This window comes from Schistocerca piceifrons, chromosome X (assembly GCF_021461385.2).
Source record: "Schistocerca piceifrons isolate TAMUIC-IGC-003096 chromosome X, iqSchPice1.1, whole genome shotgun sequence".
Taxonomy (NCBI): domain Eukaryota; kingdom Metazoa; phylum Arthropoda; class Insecta; order Orthoptera; family Acrididae; genus Schistocerca; species Schistocerca piceifrons.
In genome coordinates, this window is record NC_060149.1 from 291660685 (window position 1) to 291673879 (window position 13195).

The 13195-nt window shown below is 45.1% G+C and overlaps 1 protein-coding gene across 1 annotated transcript in view; it reads left to right on the forward strand.

Annotated features, from left to right (window-relative positions):
• Window positions 1–13195, forward strand: part of LOC124721304 (facilitated trehalose transporter Tret1-2 homolog) — a 313685-nt gene that overhangs the window by 275847 nt on the left and 24643 nt on the right. Inside the window, exon 8 of the mRNA XM_047246213.1 lies at window positions 3478–3664. Within this exon, the coding sequence (XP_047102169.1) occupies window positions 3478–3664 (187 nt within the window). The remainder of the gene's footprint in view (window positions 1–3477; window positions 3665–13195) is intronic.

The window sequence follows — 13195 nt, forward strand, 5'->3', positions numbered from 1 at the left end:
GCCTATACCATTTTTTTTTTTTTTTGGTGCTTCAGTGTATTAATATCGTCCGCTGGATTTTTAATATATAACACGAAAATAAGGGATCCAAACTTCCCTGGGGCACTACTGAAGCTATTCCTACATCTGAGACCGAGCGAGGTGGCGCAGTGGTTAGACACTGGACTCGCATTCGGGAGGACGACGGTTCAATCCCGCGTCCGGCCATTCTGATTTAGGTTTTCCGTGATTTCCCTAAATCGCTCCAAGCAAATGCCGGGATGGTTCCTTTCAAAGGGCACGGCCGACTTCCTTCCCCGTCCTTCCCTAATCCGATGAGACCGATGACCTCGCTGTCTGGTCTCCTTCCCCAAAACAACCAACCAATCTACATCTGCAGATCACTCGCCATTCAAGATAGGATAACATGCTGCGTCCTTCCTGCAAATAGATCCTCAATGTAGTCACAAATTTCGTTATTATCGTTCGTGTGGTACTGAATAAAATGCTTTTCGAAGTCAAGAATTATTTCATCTACGTGTTTGCTTGATCAGTGGCTTTCAGGATATAATGTGAGAAATTGCACGAGCAGGGTTTTGCATAACCGATGGTTTCGGAATCCATGTTGGTTGGCTTGGAGAATGTCATGCTGACGGATGTACTGATTATTTTCGAGTTCAGAATATGTTCTAAGGTCCTACAATAGGTGAATGTCAGTGATATCGTAATACAGATTTGTATGAAGAGACGCACGTAGATGCTGAATAAATCAAAGCACCTAAAGAAGCATTCAGAGTACTCAGAATTTCTACATTCATCAGAATTTATAAATGTTTATGTCTGTAAATATCAAACATCCCAATACATACAGTTGTGTACAAATTATTAGGTAGTTTACATTTTTAGATTTTGAACTAGGCCATGACACACCATGTTAACAAATCCAGACCATAAACGTAAAATTCTATGATGCTTATTCCTTAAAACACTGATCTCAAATATAACTAAATTATGAATGATCATCCACACGTGATATGCAAAACTTATCCAGGTAAGGTACTGAAAAAAATTATTCGGCGACTGTTTTACAATGGAGTCAGTTTAAGGACAATTTATTGGTCTAACGGTAACGAAATACACTCCTGGAAATGGAAAAAAGAACACATTGACACCGGTGTGTCAGACCCACCATACTTGCTCCGGACACTGCGAGAGGGCTGTACAAGCAATGATCACACGCACGGCACAGCGGACACACCAGGAACCGCGGTGTTGGCCGTCGAATGGCGCTAGCTGCGCAGCATTTGTGCACCGCCGCCGTCAGTGTCAGCCAGTTTGCCGTGGCATACGGAGCTCCATCGCAGTCTTTAACACTGGTACCATGCCGCGACAGCGTGGACGTGAACCGTATGTGCAGTTGACGGACTTTGAGCGAGGGCGTATAGTGGGCATGCGGGAGGCCGGGTGGACGTACCGCCGAATTGCTCAACACGTGGGGCGTGAGGTCTCCACAGTACATCGATGTTGTCGCCATTGGTCGGCGGAAGGTGCACGTGCCCGTCGACCTGGGACCGGACCGCAGCGACGCACGGATGCACGCCAAGACCGTAGGATCCTACGCAGTGCCGTAGGGGACCGCACCGCCACTTCCCAGCAAATTAGGGACACTGTTGCTCCTGGGGTATCGGCGAGGACCATTCGCAACCGTCTCCATGAAGCTGGGCTACGGTCCCGCACACCGTTAGGCCGTCTTCCGCTCACGCCCCGACATCGTGCAGCCCGCCTCCAGTGGTGTCGCGACAGGCGTGAATGGAGGGACGAATGGAGACGTGTCGTCTTCAGCGATGAGAGTCGCTTCTGCCTTGGTGCCAATGATGGTCGTATGCGTTTTTGGCGCCGTGCAGGTGAGAGCCACAATCAGGACTGCATACGACCGAGGCACACAGGGCCAACACCCGGCATCATGGTGTGGGGAGCGATCTCCTACACTGGCCGTACACCACTGGTGATCGTCGAGGGGACACTGAATAGTGCACCGTACATCCAAACCGTCATCGAACCCATCGTTCTACCATTCCTAGACCGGCAAGGGAACTTGCTGTTCCAAGAGGACAATGCACGTCCGCATGTATCCCGTGCCACCCAACGTGCTCTAGAAGGTGTAAGTCAACTACCCTGGCCAGCAAGATCTCCGGATCTGTCCCCCATTGAGCATGTTTGGGACTGGATGAAGCGTCGTCTCACGCGGTCTGCACGTCCAGCACGAACGCTGGTCCAACTGAGGCGCCAGGTGGAAATGGCATGGCAAGCCGTTCCACAGGACTACATCCAGCATCTCTACGATCGTCTCCATGGGAGAATAGCAGCCTGCATTGCTGCGAAAGGTGGATATACACTGTATTAGTGCCGACATTGTGCATGCTCTGTTGCCCGTGTCTATGTGCCTGTGGTTCTGTCAGTGTGATCATGTGATGTATCTGACCCCAGGAATGTGTCAATAAAGTTTCCCCTTCCTGGGACAATGAATTCACGGTGTTCTTATTTCAATTTCCAGGAGTGTATATTGGCACGGCTATGAAGAAAGCTAATGCTCACAAATTTTTTCCTGTAGGGGTCGTATGAGGAATTATGAATGTTATCTCAAACGCACAGAGAAAGCTGGATAGCGCAATTACTGCCACTCTCATTATTTGCGTTAAGTAACAAAAACTGATAACAGTTTAAAACTTAAGTTATCAACAGTTGTTTAATTCTTGTTAGCAAAAATTATCTGAACCCTTCACAAATCGATTGATAATGTACTAAACAGCACGACGAGAGCTATGCTCCGAACACATTGTTTCCATACTATAAGTCTTATGTACACACTACACTTTTGGTGCTACCGCACCGTAAACACCGCAAAGCCTTTTTCTTTTTTTGTTGACAAGGGCTCAGTTTTCTAAATTAATTGCCGTAATGCTTAAGACACATGCCTCGCATTCAGGAGGAACATGGTTCGAACTGCCGTCAGACCATCCTGATTTTGGTTTTCTGTGCTTTTTCCGTATTAATAGATGTGAATGGCAGAATGATTTGTTAAACAAGACCACAGTCGATTTATTTCTTCAACTTCATCTCATTCGAGCCTGTTTTTCATCTTTAATCACAGGTTAAAATGGGTTGTCTTTAAATTTTCTCGTGCCTAAATACATTTTACATGTCGAGAAGAAACAAAATTTATAATTTTGGTGTCAGTGACGAAATTGATATTGTGCTTTTAATTTTTATGTACCTGATGTAATACAGAAATACCACATCATCTGAAATTTACAATCTACGTCTTTGTTAATGTACTGATTCACATCCGGACACGTTTCACAGCCAAAATACGGGAGTCTCCGAAAACGTTTTACAATGACTGTGCATTAGGCATCTGTAAAATGCAATGCATTCACGATATCTATTGTAACTCCATGTAAATAAAGCGAATCTTGTAAAGAATATTTTCTTCCACAGGACATTGGAACTGAGATAGATCCAAACTTGGCGACTGTATTCCTGGGGATGGTGCGATTTGGTATGAGCGTGGCAAACACAATTTTATTGAAACACTTCGGTCGTCGAACACTCTGTTTCTTCAGCTGCTTCGGCATGTCCATTAGTATGATACTGTCGGGATTTTCTACAATGTACATAATGAATGGTAAACATCAAACTATTTCAACCTATTTCTTAATTCACTTAATTATTATTATTATTATTATTGTGAAACAATGGAAAATACAGGATGGAATGTAACAATTGTTGTATTATTACTGTTATTACGATTTCTGCTATTGTTATTAATAAAATTATAAACAGCCGACCAGTTGCAATGGATAAAGAAATTCTTTACCTAGGTTTCGACAAATATAAATTTGTCTACTTCAGAAGGCAACAATTTTACATTAGTAAGGACTAATGTACCATCGCCGTTACATTATCAGTATTAATAACGTCCTTAGGTAAAGTAACACTAAAAAGAGGAAGGAAATTAACACTCCCGTTATAACAGTATGGGAGCATTGGTACAAATGTTCAAGAACTCAACACACATTATTTGTACCAATGCTCCCATACTGTTATAACGGGAGTGTTAATTTCCTTCCTCTTTTTAGTGCTCAGAGCCATTTGAAGAAGACAAATTTATATATGTCGAAACCTAGGTAAAAAATTTCTTTATCCATTGTAACTGGTCGGCTGTTTATAATTTTATTACGTGAAACCGTTGCTGTTGTGCAGCTATGTTTAAAATATTGCTATTGTTATTATTGTTGATATTAATGTTATTATTAATTTACCTGCCACCGCAGCCGAAGTCGCAAAGAAAGTCGCTACTGCACATTTGTGCTATGGCGTTCGACTCGAAGTTAAGCCAGTTCGAATCCTGATGGTGAATGAAATTTTCACTGCCAGTATTTGGCCGGCAAGGGGAGGAGAAGTGGTGGTGTCAACTTCTTTGCGCCAATGTCTTAGATTAAATTCCAAACCTTCCCTGCGATGACTCATGAAGTGAAAGACACTGTTGATGAACTCTGTCGGATACGGACGTTACGCTCGACGCTATTGAAGCTCATCAAGAGGAGCAGGCTATGTGCCGACACTGGATTTCACACACTCCCTTCCCTTCATGTGTAACAACACAATCCCGTAACTGCACTGTACAAGCACTCAACACTGTCATCCACACGACACATATACACACGTCACACTTCGTTACAGGAGGGCAACGGCAAACAACCTCCACTAGGACCTGGGCCAGAAAGGAGATGTAGAATCCCTGCATCTGCTCCCCTCCGCTCATTCCATGAGTATGGAACTACTTTGAGCGACTCTGCTTATTAATGCTGAGTAAAAGTTCATTTAACTGTCGAAGAAAGGCCACAATTGTTAATATTTGCAGTACCAATGACGTCGTGGTCAATAGGAGTGGAGCACACGGCCAGAGTGGACAAGGATGGGACAGAAAATTGGCGGTTACCTTTGCAAACTATCCAAACGGACGTTCGCCTTAAGCAAATTAGGGAAACCATAGAAAATCTAAATCATTCTAAGTAATCTTTCGTACATGTTAGCCCCCTCATTTCCTTGACTTTACTACGTTTATAATTTTATTAGTGAACCACCCCGGCTCCACATGGATAGCATTAAGCATTGACAGTCGGACGAATTGTCTAGAGTAGCGGTAATTTTGTTTAAGGGCCACTTCTTAGAGTTGTGGTGAAAATTCAGAGAATAACTTTAAGTACGGTAACTGAAGATAATCACTATCATGTCCGCCCCCGGTAGCTGAGTTGGCAGCGCGACAGAATGTCAATCCTAAGGGCTGGGGTTTGATTCCTGACTGGGACGGAGATTTTCTCCACTCAGGGACTGGGTGTTGTATTGTCCCAGTCATCATCATTTCATCCCCATCGACGCCCAAGTCGACGAAGTGGCGTTAAATCGAAAGAATTGCACCTGGCGAACGGTCTACCCGACGGGAGGCCCTAGTTACACAACATTTTATTTTATCACTTTCATATAACTTAAATGATCTAACCAGCAAATGCCAGGAAAGTGCTCGTGGGGCACTAATGCTATCTGTTACATATTTAACTGGCATTTGGAGCGACACCTTGTCTCCCCTCTGTCCATCGGCTCCCCCCTTTTTTCTTTTCCTCTCCTCCCCTTTTTTCCCCCTCATTGGTCGGGATCCTCCCTCCCCCCATCTGCCGCCGTGTCGCCTCTATAGTGCTGTTTTAAGTGAGTGTTCAGTGTTGTGCATTCCCTGTCAGTATTGCGAACAGCCACTATACTGTCGCTAATTGTGTTTTTTATCTCTTGCGAACAGAAACCAGACTGTCATGGTGTTTTTTACTTGTGCCTGCCTATTTACTATGTGTTTTAATCAGCATCACCGACCGTTTGTTTTTATATTTTCTTCACATCTTTTTCTCCATGTTTCAGTTTTTAACAGTGACGGTTTTATTGTTCTCATATCTCCTAATTCTGTTTTTTAACTTTTCTGTAGGCTGCAGAGCGGCGTATTATGCCGCTGCCAGCCCGCCCCCCCCCCCCCCACCCCCTGAGGGGAAACGAAATACAATAAAGAAAAAATAAAGAAAAGAAAAAGAAAAAAAAGGTACATCTTGTGGCAATGACAGGCGCTGCGAGCTACCACATCGACCTTTCCACCTGACTTCAGCACTAGCTATGGCCACTAGTTGAATATGCAATATCAGCGCCAGTCTAACAACAACTACATTTTCAGTGTGACCTTTTTGCGCATTTCCCGTCACACCCCTTAAACATTAACTATATACCAAAAATTATGTTCTTGTCAGCTTTATATTTGATACATCCAACATCACAGGGAGTTTAGAAAGTCTTTAGTAGCTCACACTGTCCTCCCGGTAGCAGCAGCTTGCGCTAGTTTGGCACAGCTGCAGGCGGACTTACTTCTATTCCATGTGCCCGCAAACCTTCCTTCAGAATCAGTCTATTAGTAAAAACCATATCAAAATCACTACAGTTACTGAGATTAGCTTGAACATACAGATTGAAACCATGATGGGGATGGGGGTGGAGACTTTAATTTGTGTATGTGTAGAAGATATACACAAGATATTCAGACGGTAAGTGTACACGAGCAGTAGAAAAATCAACAAAACCATTTTTTCACAGGTGACCTCATCCACAGTGGCCCTTGTTCCATTGAAATTTACCAGACCTACTTTGCATTCATGTCTGAAGAATATTTATCAGTTTTCAGTCCGTTACATCAAGTCTCCAAGTAGGAAGAATTAGTCTTCTTAGATTGTTACCAAAAAAGTTTTTCTAATGTTTGGGTGTCAAGAATCTTAACTGACAATCGTGAGAAAATTTAAGTAGCAGACATGTGACCTTTTGCTGTGTAATCAAGGCAAATAATTTTTCAACTCCTTTGTAATGTTTATATCAATATCATATTTTATAATGAGCCCCACTAATGCAGTAATCCATGACCAATACCAGTCAGAGAGAAGATAAGTGATGTGCAGTGGTATATTTCATACCTTTTGTTCTGAGTAGTATAAATATGTGAAGGTGGCCACTTTGTATGAGATTCTCCAGTCTTGTACACTTTTTTTGCATGATGACCTTGCTGCAGTGCAAACTGTGTTGGAGATTGGACTCGTTTTTGGAAGGAGCTTTTCATTCAGGCTTCCACATGTGGATTTCCTGTAGTTTTCCTAAATAGATTAGGAGGAATGCTATCATATCCCCATATCCCCTTTTAAAAGGAACAACCAGTTTCCTTCCCCTAACCTGGTTATCTCTGAGCATGTGCTCCAACTATAATGGCCTTATCATCAACAGGAAATTCAATCATATTCTTCCTTATTTTGTTGGCAGATGATACAAATATTATGAAAAAATGGTAAGACAAAAACAGTATTAGAAGCAGCTATTTATGAAGGATTCTTGGACATTAATAAATGAATTGTAGTCAGTTTACTTTCATTAAACTTTGGATATGCTCACTATTTGCAGTTAAAACCTGTGACAAATTTCCATCCAAATACAAAGTAAGAGGCTGTGCAGATAAAATTCTTGGGATTGCAACTAAGTAAAAATTAAGTTGAAAGGAGCACAATCAAAAAATGGTAAAACACCAAAACAAACTACTATTTGTTATGTAAATATAAACTGAGAGACATGACAAAAAGTTAAAAAGCTGGAGTATATAGCAGTCTTAATTGCATGAGGTAACACGATAACGTATTTTGGGTATCTTATTAAGCCAAGATAGAGTTTACTGAAACCCAATAGGATTTATTTCGAATTACTTGTGTGAATTCAAAAATTTCCTGCGGAAATCTGTTCAGAGAACAGGGTTTACTGATTACTGCTCCTCCTTGTAGTTATTTCATAGTTCCCTTTGCTGTAAGTTATATATTCATTTCATTAATAGCTTAGTTCATGAAAATTGGTACTAGGAATAAGAATAAACTATATAAAGATTTTAAGCAGTTACTTTGGTCCAAACGGGTTCATTATTCAGGAGCAAACATTCTGAATAACTTCCTAGTAACAATAAGTAGTTTAACTACTATTAGTGTTTAAGAGGTGCTGGATAACACATTGGTGGCCATTTCTTCTCACACTAATCACATAATTCCTTGCAGACTCAGCTGACACATTCTTAACCTTCCACATAAAAAAAAAGTACACAAGATGAGGAGGGAGGGGGAGAGGGTGTACCAGAGTACCACAAAGCAAAATGTATTGTTAGACATGGTAGATGTATAGAAACAAAAGTAATCACATATAATAACACACTAATGTCATGTCTATTTGTAATTCCTCATGTTTCAGTTTGAATAAGTGTGAGGGAATATGGTATAGCTGTATGTAAACAACTAGAATTCTCTCATATACGGATTTATTCACGCTTAGCGTCTACACAGATACAAGTCCGGAGGCTAACTGCCGTTAGCGTCCAACATGCTCTCCAAAGCCCTCTCCTCAAAGATAGCCCACTTACGCACAGAACAAATATCGATTCTTATGACGCTCTACACCACATAGCCCCCCCCCCCCCCCCCGCGCAGTATGGAGTACGTCCCTGTGAATTGGGGGGGGGGGGGGGTGAGAAGTTAGGAAGGTAACGCACAGTTCTTCTGCGTCAGGCGGAAGCAGTCAACTGGTAGGAGACCGGGGGGTGAAGCCCGGTACGTCGATGGTGAAGTCAGCAAGCGACGCCAGCGGCTGAAGACGACGTCCCGTCCTGGAGTGAAGGTGTAGCACTTTGTCAGCCGGCAGGCGGAGAATCACCTTGCCAGAAGACCTAACAAAGGCACGCAAATTGCCACATGCAGCACTTCTGCTCAATTTAAAGCGGTGCACCACACGAGATTCTGCACTTCCTCCCTCAATATTGTCACACGCGAGTACCACACACACTTTATCGCCATCTACGACAACAGATAATTTATGTATGTCATCAGGGTGCACATGTGTTGTGAGTTCTTGGATGGCACCTGTACGAGCAATGGTAGGGAGGCAGGGAGGTGTGGGAAAGCCATGGCAGGGGGAAGCATCTGCTAAGAGGGGGGTGGCAGGTGCTCTAGACTGTGCAGGAGACAACCTCGGGCGATCAGCTGACAGACGAGGGAGCGTGACCGAAGGCAACGAGGAGCCAGCGTGGGTTGAACGGCGTGACAAAGAGCTGTCACACGAAGATGGTAACACAATGGTAGAATCCGAGTGGTTGGCAGTTCGACTGCGAGGGCTGTGAGGAGTGAAGCCCCGAAAAGATTGGCCACTCGAATTAGATGAACGCGGAGAAGGAGCAGTGCTCGGCAGAGAAACACGCTGTGGAAAATCAATACCCAAATGCATGGTGTGGGAAGATGGATGGCCGCTCGAAGCAGGAGTGGGAGAAATAGGGGCAGAATCAGGGAGGTTCACCTGAGGCTCAATGAAAGCTGGTTTCACTTGGTTGAGTGAGACCGTGGTTACAGAGTCTTTTATGAGGAGATCCATGTTATTCTCAGAGCGTTTGACGACCTTGTAAGGACCTGTGTAGGGTGACTGAAGCGGGGCTTTGACTGAGTCGTCTCTGAGAAACACGTACTCACAAGAGTCTAGCGTGCGCGGTACGTACACGCGCGGAGGTGTATGAGCAGCCGGAGGTGGCGGCTGAATTTTGCTGCAGTGCAAGCACACCTGCTCGAGAAGTGAAGGGAGTTCAGAGGGCCGTGGAAGTGGGGTCGGAGTGACTAATTCTCCAGGCAAAACCAGAGGTTGTCCATATACAAACTCGGCTATGGACCCCTTGAGGTCTTCCTTGAAAGTCGCACGAAGGCCAAGAAGCACGAAGGGCAGTGCCTCTGTCCATAGTGAGTCATGGCAATGCAGGGCAGACTTCAGGGTGCGATGCCATCGCTCGACAAGCCCATTGCTTTGGGGGTGGTATGCAGAAGTATGAATTTTGACAATACCACACATTTTACATAAGTCAGAGAAAACTGAAGACTCGTATTGTCGCCCCTGGTCAGTGGTGAGGTAAACAGGTGAGCCAAATCTAGAGATCCACGAATCTAAGAATGCTCGACTTACTGTCTCAGAGGTAATGTTTGGAATAGGCACAGCCTCAGCCCACTGAGTCATCCTGTCAATAGCTGTAAACAAGTAACGAAATCCCTCGGAGGGGGGCAAAGGGCCTACGAGGTCAACATGAACATGATGAAACCGGCCTGGAGGTTGGGCAAAACAGCCAAGGGGTGGAGAAGTGTGCCTGGAAACTTTGTTCTGTTGACACACCACGCATGCCCTTGCCCAAGACTGACAGTCACGGTGCATGTTTCTGCAGACAAACCATTCAGCTACCAGACGGGTGGAGGCTTTGACACCGGGGTGTGCTAATGTGTGTAGTTTGTCAAAGACCTGGCGTTGAAGGGGCTTAGGAATGAATGGCCACAATGTACCAGTCGATTCATCACACCACACTAAGTCAGATATGCCAGGGAAAGTAGAGCGTACCGGTTGGAGAGAGGAGCTGTGGTCTGAAATTAACTGCATGGTATCGGGGTCTGCCGATTGCAACCGAGGTAGGTCCGTTAAGTCAATTAAGGTTGTGACAGCACCAACACGTGAGAGAAAATCAGCGACCACATTGTCCGCTCCTCGGATGTAGCAAATGTCATTTTTAAATTGCAAGATGTAATCGATGTGATGAAAGCATCGTGGGGGCGGATCAGCCGCAGGATTTTTTATGGCAGGAACCAACGGCTTGTGATCAGTGAGCACATAGAAATCTCGTCTCTCAACATCAGTTCTCAAGTGTCTTATGGACTCATAAACTGCAAGTAGTTCTCTGTCGAATGCTGAGTATTTCTTCTGCGCATTGTTTAGCTTTTTTGAAAAAAACTGCAGGGGAGTCATAACATCGTTGTATGTCTGACTCAGTACTGCACCGATAGCATTGTCACTAGCATCAGTAGTGATAAACATTGTGGCATCCGCCCGTGGGTGAGCAATAGTGACAGCAGAGGCCAACAGCTGTTTGAGTTCATTAAATGCCTTGTCCATGTCTGGTGTCCATGGTACCTGGCGGGTGCCAGAAGTTTGTGGGCCAGCGAGAGCATCTGTGAGAGGAGCCTGCATCGCAGAAGTGGCTGGCAAATGTTTGCGGTAATAATTAACTGTTCCAATGAACCTGCGTAATTCCCTGTAGGTCTGTTGGCGTAGCATCTCGAGAACAGGCTTGATCTTGTCCTGTGGTGGTGTCAGACCATCCGATGACACAACATAACTTAGGAATGTGACGGATGACTGGTGCAATTGAGTCTTTTTATTGTTCAGTTCAATACCAGCGGCTGCTAAAATATCTGTCACGACTTAAACACGCTCCTCACTCTGTTCTAAAGTAGAATCAAAAACCAATATGTCGTCCATATATACGAAACAAAAGTCTAGATGAGATAAAGTTTGATTGATGAAACGCTGCCACGTTTGGGGTGCATTTTTCAACCCAAACGGCATAAATTTGTATTGGAACAGCCCATAGGGAGTGGTTATGGCAGTCTTTTCAATGTCCTCCGGAGCCATAGGAATCTGATGAAATGCGTGCTTACAGTCCAAAACAGAGAAGTACTTTGCACCTGCGAGCGCATGATTGAAGTCTGCGATGCATGAATTCCGGCTTGAGGCGGCGTGGACGTTGCGATATGGGCAGCCCATCGGTTAGACGTAATCGATGAACTGTGCCGTTAGTGACTACTACAATACGTGGCGTGGCACGATAGTCAGATGTCCGTGAAGCGGAGCAGGCAGTGGTGGACGGGCCAAGCTGTGGCACTGAGAGCACGGAAGTACAGGTGTGCCACCCGCTCGTAGGCTGTGTAAAGGCCGCACACATGTTAACATGGGCGAGGTTGGTACACTGGTTCTTGGTAGCGGGCCGTGCCGCTAAGAGCGCTGTAGGCACGAGTGTGCGTGGCCGGACAGCAGATGGCCGTAGTTCATTGCCACAAGCTTGGCAAGTTAATTTTCCATTCAGAACACAAGGAGCATGAGCACTCGGGCATACCCTATCATTACAAAAGGGGGTGCTGATACAGTTTACAGAGTTCACAACATTGTCGTTAATGTGCGCAGGCACGGGAACACCAGATTGGCACGGACTGACCTTGTCTGTAGCCGACGAGTCGTCTGCTTGTAGTGCCGCGAGGCGTTGTTGTGTGGAGGCCAACTCGTGGTGTATGTCGCGGAGATGCAGCAGCATTTCCATACGTTCCATCCGCAACTTAGAAGACTTGGCACACTCCACTAGCCACTTGTTTGTCCAAGATTGCAGCTCCAAGGATAGGTTTACACACTTCTTAGCACAGCACACAAGTTTGGTGTTAGCCGAACTGTCACTCGGCGAAGCGAAAGGAATATGTTTGTTAAGGGAGGGGTAAAACACAGTATTTTGCACAAAAGCTAGTGACAACTGATAGTGCTTGAGGAAATCAATTCCGAGAATAGGTTATTCAATTGTTGACACTAGAAACGTCCACTCCAGCTTGCACTCGGGCGAAAGTTTCACTGTATACAAAGTGGAACCCGAACACTGTAGGGTAGACAAGTTCACTGCACGAAGTACTGATTTGTGTGGTTGTACTTTATTGGTTGCTAGGTGAACTGGCAGCAAAGAGACGTCTGCGCCAGTGTCTACCAGAAAACATACACCTGATCATAAATCGCGAACACAGACTCGACCACACTTACTGTTATTGTCCGAAACGGAGTGCAACGTGGGATGGTGCCCATTGTTTACATCACAGGAGGTGGCACCATAGCCTACCTGCGGTTGGAGTTTGGGTAATAACACGGTGACTGGCATTTGCGAGCTTGCTCCCCGAATCTCGCGTGGAAGAAACAGTAAGGTTGGGCGGGCCTGTGCCCTTGTGGGTAGTTGCTAGGTGACAGAGTATGTGTCCCAGAGTCTTCCACAGAGGCCGATGCACTGTCGTTGCGAGGAGTTGAAGGTGCAGGCAGGGCGGCTAGTTTAAAAAACTTGTTATCAGCAGCACCAACAAGGGCGTGGCGTCAGAAAGCGTCTTAGTGCGGTCACATCCAGAATGCAGTGCACAGAGCTCACGTTGCCTGGCGGAGTATGCTCTGTCGGCGGCGCGTAAACGTTCATTTACTGGCCTATCTTCATATGCAGAGATTGCAGTCT